An 18,250-nucleotide genomic window follows, 5' to 3' on the forward strand; every position below is an offset into this window, starting at 1 on the left:
TACATGTACGAGACTGGACTAAGTGGACTTAGTGTCACGCAAATAAGGATCTTTTAGATTTGTTTTTGCATTAATTATTTTCTAAAATTAAATTAAATTTCAAATTTGAGTTTATCTAAAAATGAATTTTTTATTTGACTGTTTTTTTTTTTTACCAAGTCTTCCTTAGAAAGTGGTCGGGTTTAAATGTGGGGTTAGAGGAATTATGTAATGTTCAAAAATTATTTGAAAAACTCTTCTATATCAACCTTTATTGGATTTATCATCATTAAATTTTGTCCATTTTATTGTCCTAATTAATATTAACAAGAAAGTCTATAAATTATGAGGACTCATGTTTCACGCGAATAAATTCTTAAGAATAATGAGAATTTCAAATGTTTCAAGTTTGTTTTGTGATTTCTAAGATTTATTTGTTATTTTGGTATGTCCTTGAAGCCCAATATTTATTTTGAAATGTAAAATTTTACACACCAAAAATAATGGTTGAGCTTGATATTTTAATTTCCCTTGTTCTGAGGCATGGCTTCTTGCCTTTGTCCACTAGCTGCCGAACCTTCAAAAGGACATTAAATATCTAAAAGGATTGGGATTGGTCTATTTATCTTTGGAAAACTAGATGTGTTTAAATAGTGTAAATGAAGTCTCCAAATCATATCAATTGATCATGAAAACATAAATTATGGGCATGCATATTTAATTCTTGCAACGGATTTTATCTTTATTTTTCATTTCTTATTTCTGATGTTTTGCAAAGCATGTTATAACCTCTATAAAAAAAAAAGTCCAAAATCTACTAACAAAAGGAAAATATATATGCTACTTTTTGGCGAGCATTTTCATTTTTCAAAACAGAGAAGATGAATATAAAAAACTACCGAGTTCTTTCTGTTGAAAACATATTGAATGAGAACGATAAGAACAGTTCCTCATTGGGGACGGCGACTGCTTCTGTCAAGTAGTCCTTTCTGTTTAACATATACCCGAAATAAGATACAAATGTACACTCGCACAGAAAGTATTGGATTCCAAAAGATAAAAACATAACATGCAATAAAAAGAAAAACAATTGTCTTCAGTATAAAAATAATGAATTTGATGGTTATGTATTAATATAAAACAATTTATACTATCAATCTATGAAAAATCAATGTTATTATGATTTTTAATATAATTATTATTAATAAATTTATTATATATTAATTGGATGATAATATAAAACTGTTTTATATTATTTTATATAAACTATTTTTTTATTGCACAGAAATATTTTTTTATTGGACTATAATGAACCTTTTTCAAAATGAATTGTGATGGTCTAGTGGTCTAGTTATCATCTACGCTAACATATTTACATATTATGTTTCACAAAGCATATACCTGAAATGTTCTCCTATATAGCTGCTATTTATGATGAGCCAGCGGTACCCAAGTACAATACTTCAAGAGGCTTGGATTCCAAAACCAAAAGGATAAAGAAATGTGATTTATATTAAAAACTAAAAGTATATAAAAGAATTCCAAAATTATAAATATGATAGTATAATTTTTTTATTGGACGATGATGTACTTTTAAAGCAAATTGTCTAGTGGTCTCGTTAATTAGAATTCAAGTGTAGATATTATGTTTGGTGTTGGTGACAGTGTCAATTGTGGAGAGCAAGAAGGGACATATTCCCTTGGTTGTGTCCAGAACTTATCCATGACCTAGATTTATACGCAGCTACACTATCCAATCGCTGAGCTCCCATGCCCCAACAACTATGTGATGCTACATCACTGCCTAACCAGCGGATTTTCTTTAGGGAGGGACAGCTGGGCTTCCATAACTTGATAATTAATTTCAACAATGTTATTTGCACCGTACCAAAATAATACATACATAAAAAAAATTATAAAACTAATCTTAAATCATCATTAATTCATTTAAAGATTTTTTTTTTCATCATTAATATCATAAGAGATATAAAAGTGAAAAAAGTAATTAATATTATATTGAAGAATTAACATATATAATAATTATTTTAAGATAATTTTTTTCCCTTACACAATAATTCTAATGAGATGAAAGGAGTATTTCTGTTGCTATTTACAAGACTCAATTACTTAATTCATTAAAATTAAAAAAAATATTAATTTAATTGATAACAATAAACTTATCCTAAATTTATATACTTCTTCAAAAATATTATTATTATTATTATTATTATTATTATTATTATTATTAATGTTTTGCTCTTTTAAATATATGCTAATATAACATATCTCTTATTTAATTAGAGATATTTTTAGTCTAAAAATAATTAATGCATTAAATAATATGAATTGAATCTTATATATAAAAAAGTATATCTTATAAATAGGAAACAAGTTCGTTAGGGCTTAGTTTTATGACAGTTGATTTCATTAATTACATATTTGAGCCATCTAATTTGAATCTTGTTGGGAGTGATAACAAAAACTGCTAGAGTAGTCCATAAGAGTGTGTTTGGTTTGTATTTTTATTTCCTATTTTCATTTTCAAAAGATTAGAATTCTGGAAACATGTTTGGTTTAACCATCCCTGTTTAAAAAAATTCTTGTTATGGTGGCTAACCACAAAGAAGACAATCCTCCAACAACACTCAAAGTAGAAGAGAAAAGATTGGGATGAAAGGAGAAGAATAACATAATTAAGCAACCAATTCTCAAAACCCTCAAATAGAAACCCTAAAATGAAGAATTATCATCCTCATTAAAGAAATAAGTAGAACATAGAAAATCCTAAAACTCTCATTAATGGACTCATGAAGCAAAAAAATGAGAAAAAATGAGACATGAAGCAAATCTCACCAAGAGATTGTCAATTGGGAATGGTGTTGTGGCAGTAGTGGTGCAGCGGAGCAATGGTAGTGGTGTGGCGGAGCAGGATCGACGAAGAGAGGTGTGAGGCAAACTGGTTTGAGAGAGGAAAAAATGTGATTGAAAGAGAGAGAGAGAGAGAGAGAGAGAGAGAGAGAAGCGTATGAAACTGAGTTGGGTTTATTGTCTGTGGAGAGAAGAAAAAAAGAAAGAGAGAGAGAAGCATATGGAAAAAATTGGAAGGGGTGAAAAAAAAAAAAGAAACTGAAAACACTGAAAATGAGATTTTATTGATTTCATTTTTTGGTTGGTTTGAAAAAATATTTTTATTGAAAATATTTTCAAAAATTCAACCAAACACATTTTCGTCACCATTTTTTATTTCTAGTGAAAATGAAAACAAAAAACAACAAAACCAAATACCCCTAATTTTGCAGGTTTTGAAACAAGTAACACTGTGCCATGTTTTTCAAGAGTTATTAAATCAAAATTTAAAAATTATCAACCTAGCCAGACCAATCATTTTTTACACCTCAATTTTCTTAGATAGTTTCGCCACCCCCACTTATTGAATATTGAATAGTACAAAGGGCTAATTCAAAAAGAGAACATATTTTTGTCATCTATGGGAGTAATTCTTTGATATGCACGATAAATTATGGACATTCAAATCAGTCGTGCTATGCACTAGTCCATATAGTACGAATGGGTATTGCATGAAGCTGAGTTTGTATTTTACCATACACGAGATAAAAAAAATGTTATCCAATTGGAAAAAATGAAAGAAGAAAATAGAATAATTTAAAATATTGTTTGACATGTTTTAAAATTCATGTAATAGACGCAACACTATGCCTAATTAAGTAGTTATGCCTTTATACAAGTCAAATAATAATTTATGAAACAAGTTGTTTGATGGATGATAACTCTTAACGAACACTCCTTGCTTCCATTATTGCCCATGATCAGTTGTTCATAAAAGAATTATTAAATAGATGTTTCGTCATTGCATATACTTTCAGGTACTTGTGTACCAAAAAAAAAAAAAACAAGTTACTTAAGGTATCCTCTAGCCGGCATAGTCCTACATCCCAAATTTCTTCAACTTTTTTGCCTCTGCCTGTTGATCCCTGTAATTGTATGCAAAAACAACAAACGGTCCAAAATAAAGATGGTGTGTGCCTAACAAAATCCATATTCATATTAATTTATATTTACAACTTTTTCTTTGCTCCTCAGTCCTTATTCATTCAACAATTGTCCAACTGCTGGTATATTGTATTTCCAAAGACAGTGATTTGAAAAATGTATGCCATATTATTATATTCTCTTTTTTTATGTTGCCATCAAGGCGTACAGCACATCTATCTAAATTACAACTGAAGTGATAAACAAGCCCGGCAAGGGATAATTAACATTTTTTTTTCTTTCCATGGCATTCTATAATTTTCAGATTCATAAATAATCCACATCATACAAAGTGATTTCTTAAAAGATAAACTATGTCAGTAACAATTTCCATGAATAAAAAATCTTATTGTACTTAGTTTTTGACCCGTCACAAACTTGAGACAATTATGCTGTTTCACTAGATGGCTGCAAGAGTGTAGAAGATGAGCCTAAAGGCTCATGCACAACTGAATTGGAAGAAACAGATATGGGATTTGCCTCTAACTGTAACGTGATACTACCCAGTATTTCACTTAAAATTTTCTTGAATTCGTCTTCTTTAACTGTCTTGGTGTCATCTGCATTCACCATCTTAAAGGCTTCAACAATAACCTTATCAATCTGTAAAATCAAACACGCAGGTTTTTAATCTCTGGCTCAGGAAGATGCAATGAACATAAACTGTAAGGCATCATTGTATCTCATGCTATGCTGGCATGACCTGAAAAACATAAACACTAGTAGTAGCACTGGTTCATGCCAACTAAGATTTTTGAGCTTTTATTGAGTATCATAAAATAAATTGCACCAGCCTCAATTTATAAACAATAGTTTTAATTAAGAACATTTCAATAAATATGTGACAATCTCTACTATAAGCACTAGCAGTAGCACTGACTCATGCCAATAGTGATTTTTGAGCTTTTAGTGAGTATCATAAAACAAATTGCTCCAGAATCACTAATAAATGAAGGTACTAAGAACACTTCAACAGAACATGTGACAAATCTCCTATATTTTCAGCCTAGTTTAGTTCTTTATTCAGCAGCATACAAAATTCAATAGAGTGAAAGCAATTGACAGCTAGATGAATCTGAAGTAAGTTGGAATGTGGATGGTTGACTGTGTCTGCATGCATTGGCAACATACCTCTTCAATTGCACCAACTGGAGGTAAACCAGCAGATGGAGACACCAGATCTAGTGCCACCTGTTGGTTTTGTGGAGGAAATTATAAAAAACAGAGGAGAGAAGAGAGACAATACGTATGCAGAGAAAATAGAATTATTTTATTCTAATTCAAATTGTTCTCAGCAGCGATACAATAAATAGCAAAAGATAAACTAATTAGATAACAAGATATTAGCAAAACAAAATATTAAAACTAACTTGCTCCTTAAAGATAAGGAATCACTTATTGACTAGGCTAATCCATTAAAACTGACTTACCCCTAAAATATAGAAAAATTAACTTATTTACTAAATCCTATTTTAAAAATTGAAAAATAAAATATTATGCAGTTACAAAAGTATATCTTCAACACTCCTCCTTGCTTTTGGAACTGCAAACTCCAATTCTTTGAGTTCAAGTTTGTTGATAGGTAATGACTTTGTAAACATGTCAGCCAGTTGATCTTTAGACTTACAATAAATTAAGTTCACTTCACCACTTTGTTGCATCTTTATCAAATAATAGAACTTGATGTTGAAATGTTTAGTCTTCCCATGACACACGGAATTGTTTGCAATAGCAATGGCTACTTGATTGTCAACAAAAATTCTAGTTTTGTTCTTTTGAGCAAATAGAATGTTTGGCCTTGTTGTAGTGAGATACATTAGACATCCAATCAAGCTCCCACAATATCTTTCATCAATGTTATCAACACCTTCTTCCTTGTTGAACTTCACCTTTTGATTCATTGGTGTGCTAACAGATTTGCATTCCTCCATTTGAAACTTATTCAAATTTTCTTTTGCATATTTCCTTTTTTTCATGTTTAGCATTCTTTCAAGATGGCAATGATCAAGTCTCTTGTGCCAGAGTTCCGTGGGTGTGACTTGAGTGAAATAGGTTGTATGCTCCTCCTCTGCTGGATCAAATGAAAAACTTTTACCTTTCATTTTAACCCTTAGAACTTCCGGCCAAAATTGTCATAGATAAAGCAATGTTGATGTTCAAAGGACACTTTAAATCCCTTTTTAATCAACTGACCTACGCTTAGCAAGTTTTGGTCAATGTTAGGTACATAAAGAACATCTGATATTAATTTGATACTTGAACACGTTGAAATTGTAACAGTTCCTTTTCCTTTTACAGGAATATAGTCACCATTCCCAATTCTAACCTTTGAGACACTAGTTGGCTTCAAATCCTTGAATAGAGTCTTATCATTTGTCATGTGGTTCGTACAACCACTATCAATCAACCAACTTTCACTTGATTCACTACTCAAGAAGCATGTGGCCACAAACAGTTGGTCCTCTTCTTCTTGATTAACAATCTAAGCTCCCTCATCATGGTGATTTTTGTTGGCGCAGATCACCGCTTCATGCCCTATCTGGTTGCACTTGTTACATTTTGCATCTGGTCTCCTCCAACATCTGAAAGGTGCATGACCTTTTTTGCCACAATGCTGACAAGGTGGATAATTTTTCTTTTTATCCTTACCTTGGTTGTTTGCACTGTTTTCGCTGCTTGTTGGTTGATTCTTCTTGAAAAAATCCTTTTTGCTTTCATCAATTTCATGATGTTTGGCGGGCAAAGCACCTTCGACAACACGATCTTGCCTCATCAACCTTCGCTGCTCTTGAGCTTGCAGGGCATGTAGCACTTCTGCCAATGTGATTTTCGACAGATCCTTTGTGTTCTCCAATGAAGCTATAGATGCTTCATACCTCTCCGGCACCGTTACCAAAATTTTATCTACAATTCTCGAATCAGCAAAATCACTTCCCAACAACTTTATCTTGTTGGCAATACCCAACAATTTGTTTGAGTATTCTTTGATTGTCTCTGACTCTTGCATCCTTTGAAGCTCAAATTCCCTCCTTAAATTCAGCACTTGCATGCTTCGTATTCTATCATCTCCAGCGTATTCCTCTTTCAGATAATCCCAAATTGCTTTGGGTGATTTAAGAGTCATGATTCTGATGAATATCATTTGTGAAACACCAGTGAACAAACATGATCTCGCTTTTGCCTTCTTCATCTTTCTTTCCTTGTGATTTTTAATTTGGGCCATGGTGGGATTTTCAGGCAGCGGATATATTTCATAATCCTTTTCCACAGCATCCCATAAATCCAAAGATTCCATGTAGGATTGCATTTTCACTTCCCAAAGATCATAATTCTCTCCATCAAAGATTGGAAGAGTTATGTGGAAAAAACTTGCTTCACCTTCCATGGTACAAGTCCCGTAAGAATAAGGCTCTCGATACCAATTGTTGGTTTTGTGGAGGAAATTATAAAAAACAGAGGAGAGAAGAGAGACAATACGTATGCAGAGAAAATAGAATTATTCTATTCTAATTCAAATTGTTCTCAGCAACGATACAATAAATAGCAAAAGATAAACTAATTAGATAACAAGATATTAGCAAAACAAAATATTAAAACTAACTTGCTCCTTAAAGATAAGGAATCACTTATTGACTAGGCTAATCCATTAAAACTGACTTACCCCTAAAATATAGAAAAATCAACTTATTTACTAAATCCTATTTTAAAAATTGAAAAATAAAATATTATGCAATTACAAAAGTATATCTTCAACACCACCTGCAGATAGTCCTTTGATATTTTTACGTTGCGATCTTTCGGCAGATTCTCTAAAGCTAAGTTCAACGTCTGCATCACGCAATAGAGTGGTAAATTTCATGTATGGATGTTTAAAAAAAGTAAATTCAAAACAAGAAAGATATCGCAATGAATCACAATAAAATAAACCCTGTCTAATTCAAACTTGTTGGATAAAAGTCTCTTGACACCGCGTCCATCAAATGTGTTTTCACTGTGGGCAACAATGACAGGTTTCTCTTTAAGAAAATCAACCACGCTCAATGCCACTTTCTTAAATTCTTCCAAAAATGTCTCTTGAGCAGCAGGCTTGTCCAAAGCAGGGCCAGCTTGAGATAGTGCTGGATCCACAATGTTGTTGAAAACCTTGATGAAAAAAAGACAAACCAGGAGGGTAAGGAAATGAAAGAAGGTTGAGACATATTTCTAAATGAAATCTATTTTAACCATGTTTCGATCACACAAATTCTAGTTTCAAAAACATCTTTCAAGGACACAATAGTTGCATTTACCCAAGAATCTGATGTTGGAGGAATTCCTTGATCAACAGTGAGTCTCCCAAAAGCTTCAATCACATGTTCACGAAGGGATCCACTAGGGGACTCAATCTGAGAAAAAATGGATGCCATTTCTGCTTCATAACTTGGACCATTAACAAACTCAAGAAGATCTTCCCCATCCATGCGAAGTATAACAATAGGGTCTTGCTTTAGTCCAGCAGCCATGCCCAAAAGAATGTCCGAGAGAACCTCTTTGAACTCAGTCTTGCTCACTTTTTCTTGCTTGCCATGGGTGAATTCATTCAAGACCTATAGGACAAGTCAATAGAATTTTCTACTCTTTTAGTTTTGTTCAATTAGTAGTACAAATTAATGCATGGATATTTGGGTAGTACATGTAGAAATCATCAAAGGAACTTGGAGACTTATATTGAAAATATAATGACAAATCAAACTCTTATTCTAAAAAATATAATGGATGCAGATTGACATCTTGGTTTACCCAATAATACCTATATACCCCACAAACACATATTGATCCTATATAGAATCCATTTCTGGCTAAAATTACAGCCCACCAGGTAGTTTTTGTTGGTCCAATATATAGTTCTAGCATGATAATAGTACTTCATATTTCATAAATAACAGAATAAAAGGAAAATAACCAAAGGGAAAAGCCCTACGGTAAATCCACATTGTATGCTAACATGTCATCAAATAGAATCATATTGCTTCTTCTTCTTTATTGGGGCTAAGGTGTCTTGTACTCTAATTTTTTTAGTATTTATTGTTTGCCCATATTTAGCATATATATAGGTAAGGATTTGCTTTTTCCCAAAGCACGCCACTATAGGAACACCTTTACTTGTCCACAGATGGAGCACTAGCAGTTTGGGTCCCAGGAATCCATCATTAACTATAATAACAGATTAACTTTTTGCTACTCTAAAGTCTAATATAAACTACAAATTTTCCAGCTTTTCAGCAGTAGGGTCTAGAATCAAGTATGGTTTAACATATAATTTATTAATTTAACATATATTAACGGTTATAATTGCTATCTTAACATTGTTTCTTCCTCTAGATACATCACCAGATTCTGTCACCAGGAAGATAATAAAAAGAAAAATAGAGCAGGGCAAGCAATTGCAACAGAAAAAGCTGCTGATTTCCACCGGACCGACCAAGGTAACATGGTTCATGGACTATGGTACTTCTGGGATCAGCTAGAAGTCAAAATTTTGAGAACTTGTTCTAGAAAGTAAGCATCACACTAACAATAATTTTAAAAAGCATATTGTTATTTAAGATTTTTTTCTTATCCCAAGTTCAGACTCAGACTGTTTCTTCATCTACATCTGAAGCATTAAAAAGTTATAGAGTCTGCAAAGAGGCCACATATACAGAAAGAAAAATTTAACAAATGGAAACCAAAAGACATAGGAACCGAAGCAAATCAGAGGACGGTAGTGAGTATTTTATTGATGAAAAGTAAACAATTTTTTTCTTAGTCATCATGACAGTATTGTCAGGGACAGAATTAAAATAATAAGCATTCGAATACTGCCAAAGCTTAAGCCAACACAAAAGTCAAATAAAGCTAAATAGCCAGCCCCTTACAACATCAATCTTGTTAGCAAGTCAGTTTGACACTATGTAGCAACCTGTTTGAGTCTTATCACTTGTTTTCTAAGTGGGAATTATAAAAAAATGACAAAGACTTGTTAGTTCATTAGTAATTTCTTTCAAATAAAGCCATGTACATCTTCTTTCATGTTTAACCCCCCCACCCAACACACAACATTGCTAAGATTCCAATCCAAGATATTTTCAAAACAAGACAAAATCCCAAAAAAGAAAAAAAGTAGAGATATTGGGCAAGAAAAAGAAAGAAAAGAAAACCTCAAAATAGATGTGATCTGAATCAGGACTAGTGCCTTGAGCAGGCAAACCAAGACCAGCACCAATGTCAGCAACGGCAGGTTCAAGCTCCTTCATGGAGAGTTTGCCATCTCTGTCTTTATCCAACTCATCAAACTTATGGTCCACAAAGTTGCTGAAAACTTGCTCGTTTCCAACTAACTCCATAATCTTGGAACCATCCACAATCTCTCCCTTCCCACCATTTTTTCTCTTACTCTCCATTGTTTCTGAGTGGTAAAGGTAACACACTAACACAGTAACACCCTTTTCTTTTGCCTGTGTTTGGTTTATTAATGAGTTTAAGCACAGTGGAGGAGCAGGAGGAAGGAAAGGAAGAAGGTCATTATTATTGTATCTGTCAGCAATGGTGTGAACTGTGAACCCCACACGTGGCTCCCCAAACAAAGTATATATATACACGTAAATCTTAATCATCATATATAAATGTAAGAGAAAAAGGGCAAACACAACATGTGCTCAAAAAACGTTGGTCGTTGGTCTTGTTTGTTTTAGCTCATGGAAAGGAAAGTTACTTCCATCCACCACCAAGCAGACCTGCTTTGTCCCCTTTCCACCTCTCTCTCCTCTGGTGAAATTCATTCATTTGTACTTTTAGTTGTTATTTGATGTGATTTTATATATTCTTTCTCTCTTTTCTGTGTGTTTGTGTATCTAACTTAATTCATCTAATAAGTTTATTATGCAAATATTTATATATCGTTTAAATTTAAAAAAAGTAATTTTAAATAAGGACTTTTTTAAAGCATATAACATTTATTTCTTAAATAACTAAAAAATTAATTTTTTTAAGTAGAAATAATAGTTATTTATTTATTAAAATAAACGCTTAATTTAATAAATAAGTTTAAACAACTGGTCCTAAATCTAATCATAAATACTTATTTAATAAAGATTTTTTAAAAAATGTTTTGATATATTTTATAATAAAATTTATTAAAATAAGTTATAATAAAATTATAAAAACTCACAAGTCACTGTTAAACTTTCCCTGTCATGCAATGTAAGAAACCTCTAAGTAAACCATCATAGAATAAAAACATCTTTTTTGGTATGAAATTAAAGATGAACAAAGTACAAAGATGTTATAGACTAAACCCATTTGTAGATCGTGACTTTGGGCCAATTTTTTTTACCATAGTATTGGACTGGAGCGTGTCTAATCCGTTTAGAATACGTGTCGCTGTTGCACTACAACTCATTTACGAATTGTGGGCCTCACTCACGAAGGTTTCCATGTAATTATGATGCTCATCTTTTTGTTATTGCTAGCTTCATGTTGCTTCCTATGTATTTTCTTTTTCATTTTGAAATATAAAATTACATTTTAAAATGCATTCTCTTTTAGATTTCTGGAATAGTCATTAAAGATTAAAAAATATTACAGAAAAAGTGCAAGAAGCAATAGCCTCATCTTCTGCATTCCTTGCCCAATGTTCACTTCCTAGTATCTATCCACTAATGAAGGCAACCAATATCTACCTACTGAAAATATTTATTATAAATATAAAAATAACATTTATCCTACGCATTCCACAAATTAAAATACTAATTTATTTTAGGAAGTTTAAAATACTCGTTAAGAACAATATAGTTACTATGACAAAAATAAATATAGTTACCAATTTATATCATCCTCAATGTCTCACCTTACTTATATGTTTATTATTATTATTTTTATTAGGTGTTTAATTTGGATATAAAATTTTATCTTTTCTCCTATAACAGTTGCTACTAGTCATTGAACGTTCTGTTTTTTCACCGTCTACAAACGTCAGCCAAGTTTGGGATTATGTTTCTGGCATGGGTTGCATAGGTTCATGAATCCAATACTCAGGTGTACACAACATGATCTTGATCACTTTTTAATTCAGCCATTTGAAAAGAATTATATACACAAATACTCATTTTATTTTCAACATCTTATCAACACCTTTTATTTTTTTTATTACATAATAAATTCTATGATACTTATATATGTTTTTCTCTCGATTAATTTTCTCTCTTCTAAGGTTTTGAAAAATATATTAGTGTCGATCAAATATTTTCCATTTAAAAATGCAGAGAAAAAAACACACAACTCCTGCATTACCTCAAATCCTAATTTAAACAAGAATAATCATGCATCAACACCTATATATGTTATTTGACACATAGATAGAAAGAAATTAAAGAAAAAAGAGAAAAATATAAATATAATAGATAATTAAATATGATTTGATAGGAAAAGCAACATAGAAAGAAAAAAAATTAAATAAGTATTAATGATATATGATATATCATTACCTTAAAACACAGTATATTACAAGCTTAAGTGTATGCACATTGTATATAGTTAACTTGTTATTGCAATAATCCAATTGAGGTGGACGATTGAAAAACATAACCATTTACTGGACAGAAAACTTGCAGTAATAATGAAAATGAAAAGCTTTTCTACCTGAAAACATAATATAAATATATACAGTTATACACTAAAAGTGTACGTGTCCTAAAAGTATACATTACACAATGTGTAACTTCTCAGCAACTGCCTTGTTTATCCACAGGCACCTGATCAGTACGAGGCTGTAGTGTTGCCTGAGAAAAGTAACACGGTTTAGAATTCCAGTGAATCCTTTTTGGCCGTAAATCACAGCCTCATGCCAAGCAAATCCTACAAAATCTGTAGCCTAAACTTTGAGCTCTAGCAAGCTGTCGTCGATTTTCTTCTCATGTTTCACCATATAAGGCCGAATGAAGGAATATTGTAAAGATCAACGCTAGCCTGAGGTCATTATCACCAACATGAAAAAAAGACGAAAAACTAATACATAAAACCCAAAATGAAAATAACAATCACCTATGTTTGAATACTTTGAAAATTAATAAAAACATTTTTGAATTCTTCCAACTAAAATCCAAACATGCACTTACAAAAGTAATTTATCTATGTTGAAGGTGTTAAATACTTCTGTTTTAGGACACCAGAGATACACAAAGAACGCCAATTTTGCTTCGCTGTACAATTAATGGTAACCTTTACAAAGAAAGAGAGCATAGCCAGAACAATAAATAGGAATTAGTGCAAAGAGAAAGTGGTAGAAAGCCTTAGTCAATAGAGTAATAATAGTACCATGAAATTCAAGTACCCCCCAATCCTTCAACAAACGTAATGAAAGCAACTACGATCCTACAGCATTTAACCAATGAAAAATAATGGTTATCAGTTGTTGACATCATTGTTTAAACCTTAAACATATATTTTCATGTGAAAGTTGAAGACGTGTACACCAAAATGAGTCTTTTTATGTCTGGTTTGCTATTGTCCACAGTTTGGAAGCATTTATAAGCGGGCCAAGCGTAACCAAATGCCAACCTACAAATAAAATTATAGATTTATTTAATTACGATAACAAATATCAAGTTTATATATAAACCTCTTACTTACGAGATCGAGGACTTTTGAAACGAAAGACTCCATCATTCAACGTTTACCAAAATAAAGACGCCAGGTAGAAGTTTCCCTAAAACCAAACCCTGAAAGCACGGGGGGAATCCATAATTAGACCGAAGAAATCAGGAACATCATTACTAGAATCTCAGTTGTGCCATTCATTGTTCTTTGCGTCATAATAAAAGTCCGTGGCAGTCCTGAAAGATGACTAAGGAAATTTTAATTGTTACTAGTGAATTTTTTTAATCGAGATTATTAATTTTTGTTAGCCAAGATTTAATTCACATTCTCACTTCTTTTTCTTTCTTCCTTTAACGCTAAATCAACTTTTAATATCTGTGTTACTAGTGAAAATTAACAATGCATGCCTTGAACTAATCTTATCTTGCTAATTGTGTTTTGTAATCAGACTTTACAGAATGTTATTTGGAATTTGAACACTAAAAGATATATAGTAACTCCACGTTCAATTCATTAATAAAAATAAAAATGAACAGTAGTACAGTGTTAAAGACGAACCCTAAAATGCCAATGGCTTCCTTGTAAAGTCGTACGTAACGAAGGGATGAATCGCTGATGTATGTAGGCTTCGCTCCTTCTCCACGAAACGGCGCAAAACTGAACCCAAAACCCAAATTTCAATATACCTCTCTGCATTTGAATGTTTGAAAAGCTAAAAGATTTCCCTACTTCAATAATTTAAAGTTAACAAAACGAGTTTAACAGATTTCAAAAATATTTTTATTGCAATGAAATATATGTACGTATAAATATAATACTATAAATTAAAAAAATAATTAAATGCTTAGGTTATTATATATTTTTGTTTAATATTATTTTTAAAGAAATTAAAAATAAAATTATTATTTTTAAGGTAAATTTTATTTGCATATATTGATATTTTTTTAGATGATAAGTATTTTTTATTAGAGATAATCTTGTTATAATTAAATAGAATCATTATAGATAACAACATTCTTTTTAAGAGTATTTAATGTATTTATACATAAACTTGAGGTCTCTAATTAAGTTTTAATTAACAATCTAAAAAACATGCAAAAATGTTAGAGTCTAGGAATTAGTATATAAAATAATAAAATGAAACAGTACGACTAAAAATAAGTATCAAGTAAAAATAGCAGCAGATGGTATTTGAAGTAGATTAGCATGGCTAAAACTCCGTGTAATTAAAAGCTCGTTTTTAAGATTTCTTCTTCCAAAATAAGCTCCTTATAATTTTAAGAACTCTTGTATCAATAGTGTTTGGCCTAATTTCTATTTATAAGAAACAAAAAGCCACACAAAAAAAATCTAGGCCACAAAAATGCCAAAAAAAAACTAATTGTAACCTAGGAGAGTTGAATCTAATGTACGGTTAATTTTCGAATATTACGATAAAAACAAACTAAGGTTTGAATTTTTGCTTAAAAATGTATTTATATTTACTACTTCATCTGGTCTTTTTTATTACAAAGCATTTTTAACATAATTACACAAACTAATAAAAGTAGGTAAATAAGATGGTTTTATTGGATTTAAAAAAAACTAATGTACTAATTTCATCATTGTTAATTATCAACTTTACAAATAACATAAAGAGAAATATAACCAACGTTTATTGGAAAAAACAACCTCAAAGATTTGGGACCAAAAGCAATTAACAATAATCATTGAATAAGTTTCCTCAGCTTAAATTGAGTTAAAAGCTTGTGCTATCACCATCTTTAAATAAAGTATTTTCTACTCTGATACAATGAATAGCACATAGTAGTGTTACGTCCAATACACCAGCAACTTCCATCATATGAAATGGGTTTAATATCCAATTATGAAATCCTTAAAAAAAGAGGATGTTATGGTGATACAAAAACATTAAAGTTTAGAGCATTATCTACTTTATCCAAAAAAAAAGAGCATTATACACTATCATCAATAAAAACAAAAATATTTAAAGTAATTAATAGGAAAAAAAACTTAATAAATACTTTATAAGAATTGTTAAATGTTTAACTTTCAAAAAAGAAAGAACTGTAAAATACTTTATAAAAGAACCCTCAATTCCTTCTAATAATTTGTGCCTTTTAGTATTAAGAATTGGGAGTATTTAATAGTATTTTAAATATGATTTCCTTCTTAAAAAAAATATCTGGGAATGATAAAGCTACGGTAAATTAATGAGAGATTAGATAATATATATATATATATATATATATATATTACAAAACGTTGACTAAATATTAATTAAACTAATACTGCGTGACGCAAACATTTTTCTTGGGAAACTGGATATGAGAAATTATAAAATTTGATGAAGCTTTGGGCAAAATCCCACCCCGCATTTTTGTTTGGCATCATGTATCTGCAATTTTGCATTTTGAGTTTTGTCAGAAACAAACACTTTAATGATGACAAGGATAAAAAAAAAAGGGAGTTTTGTAATTTGTGAAATAGATGAATTATTAAGGATCACTTTGGTGGAGATGAAACATAGAGAAAATAAGAAAGAGAGAATAAAAATAGAGGAAAGATACATGGAAAAGGAATGATCAGTATTTTGTAATATTTTTACTTCTATTTCTTTTAAATCAAATATTATTAATTTATTATTCTTATTCTATTTCTTATTTATTTTTATTAATTTATTTCTTTTTTTCTATTTTCATTAATTTTATTTTCACGTATTTCTTTTTTTCTTGCCAAATGCACCATAATTAAAAAGAATAGAGAACAAGTTCAATATTCGGCATCAATTGTTAGTAACTTGCATGTTTTGAGTTTTTTTTTTAAGCAAACTTGTTTTGAGTTTAATAAGCACTATTAGTGTAACTTTTATTTATAATAGATCAAAATCATTGATATAATTTTTAAAATAATTATTATAATTAAATGTTAATAAATTTATTATACATAATGATCAAATATAATCATAAAGTTACTTTACATTTTGTTGTAATGATCAATTGATGTGAATAGTAAAATGGAATAAAGTGAAGTAGATATTTTTTATGGAGGGTTATAATATTTCATGTTATTAATATACCTTCATTATATTTTGTAATAATATTTTTACATGTTTTTGGTTGTTCTACACTATGGATCAGGCAAAGATTAAAAAAAGTTGTTAGGAAATGAAGAAAGAATTGTTTATAATGTATTCATTTAAAGATAATCCAATAATTATTTAGATAAGAATATTTAAATATATCTTTTAGTAAGGAAAAAATAGATTAAATTATTTTTAAATATTAAATTGTTACTTTTATTTTGAAAAATATTTTAGTATAATAATATATTGGATTGGTTACAGATAATTATAATTAAAGATCATAAAAATAATAAATAAAGAAAAATTGATTAATTAAATATTAATGTGGGTTGTTCAAAGATTTTTATATAAGGGTACACAGTTTATTCTTTTAAAATCACATACATAAATGGTTATTTTAAATTACGGTTATGACCCTTCTTATTTCTTCTTGTACATTAAATTTTTGTGCATTGCAATTCTTTCTTTCTTAAATATGTGTGATGATGTGTATAATATATGCCTATATGTACTTGATTTATAATAGGTTATATTATATTCATGAGTTAAATTATGTGAATTTTAAATGCTAGTAGTTAAAAAAATGAATAGAATATTCAAATAGCATACATTGACGTAAATTCATTAATTTGATTTGTGAATATTTTTCGGTGTGTTTGTGTCTCGCATTTGGATGATTGAATACATATTCATTTTATTTATTCATTTGACTATCGATATATATGAGATATCTCTATCTAAGATGGAGATAAAATTTATATTAGATACTTTCATATGGGATGAGAAAGAGTTCTGAATATCTCCATCCATGATAAGGAAGACAATAAGACCTCATTACATATAATATGAGTTTATAAGTCATTTGAAGAATCTAAGATCTATACAAATTTTGGGAACCAAAGAATTAAGTTTTGTGATTTTGACAATCACTAAGTTGTGTCTGTTAAATTTATTTTGATGCATTTATGTGTTGTTGTTTATTTAAATATTTTATTTATTCAAAATTTCATGAATTGTGATTATTTTAATATGATTTTGATTGGCATGTAAATATACACATATATAGTCTTATTTTAAATTCATCGTGGATACCACAGTTGATTTTTGGATTACCGCATTGATTAAAAATAATATTATTTACGAATTTTTATTAGTTGTTTTATTTGCTGGAATTATCATTTTATTATAAGTGTGATTTTAAAAGCATGAGAAAAAAATTATTGAGTTTGAGAAAACTTGAAGACATAATTTTTTTTAGTTAAATTTATTTTAAGTTGGTTAAAACTTAAGAACAAGATGCGGGATGGTATCATTTTCATTGTAACGAAGACTAGGGATTTACATTCATGAACACACAACAAGAAATAAATAAAAAAAATACTGAAAGCACTTATTCTATCAAAATAATTTAGCATTTATTATTTTAAGTAATTAAAAATATTTAATCATTTTAAATATTTTTACATAATATGCCGATATAGCTATATAATAGAAAATCGTATAAAAAAATTCATTAAATAA

General features: G+C 30.0%; 1 protein-coding gene across 2 annotated transcripts; it reads right to left on the bottom strand.

Annotated features, from left to right (window-relative positions):
- Positions 1–4,306: 4,306 nt before the first annotated feature.
- LOC100808079 (uncharacterized) lies at positions 4,307–10,797 on the bottom strand. Of its 2 annotated transcripts, XM_006577841.4 has the most exons (6): positions 10,209–10,797; positions 8,319–8,615; positions 7,957–8,172; positions 7,789–7,857; positions 5,161–5,220; positions 4,307–4,632 (listed from the first exon to the last, which is right to left on the bottom strand). In XM_006577841.4, the coding sequence occupies exons 1-6, from the start codon at positions 10,665–10,667 to the stop codon at positions 4,417–4,419; spliced, it is 1,317 nt and encodes a 438-aa protein (XP_006577904.1). In that variant the 5' UTR covers positions 10,668–10,797; the 3' UTR covers positions 4,307–4,416. The 2 variants fall into 2 exon arrangements, with proteins under 2 accessions (XP_006577904.1, XP_040870658.1); XM_041014724.1 differs by lacking the exon at positions 5,161–5,220.
- Between the last annotated feature and the right edge of the window lie 7,453 nt (positions 10,798–18,250).

This window comes from Glycine max, chromosome 4 (genome assembly GCF_000004515.6).
Source record: "Glycine max cultivar Williams 82 chromosome 4, Glycine_max_v4.0, whole genome shotgun sequence".
NCBI lineage: Eukaryota > Viridiplantae > Streptophyta > Magnoliopsida > Fabales > Fabaceae > Glycine > Glycine max.

Bases quoted from the DNA above. Each gene is read 5' to 3' on its own strand.
- LOC100808079 (XM_006577841.4), bottom strand. From the start codon at position 10,667: ATGATGATTAAGATTTACGTGTATATATATACTTTGTTTGGGGAGCCA. The intron at 5,221-7,788 runs GTGGTGTTGAAG...CAAAACCAACAG, and splicing joins TATCAAAGGACTATCTGCAG to GTGGCACTAGATCTGGTGTC. The intron at 4,633-5,160 runs GTATGTTGCCAA...TTGATTTTACAG, and splicing joins CAGTTGGTGCAATTGAAGAG to ATTGATAAGGTTATTGTTGA.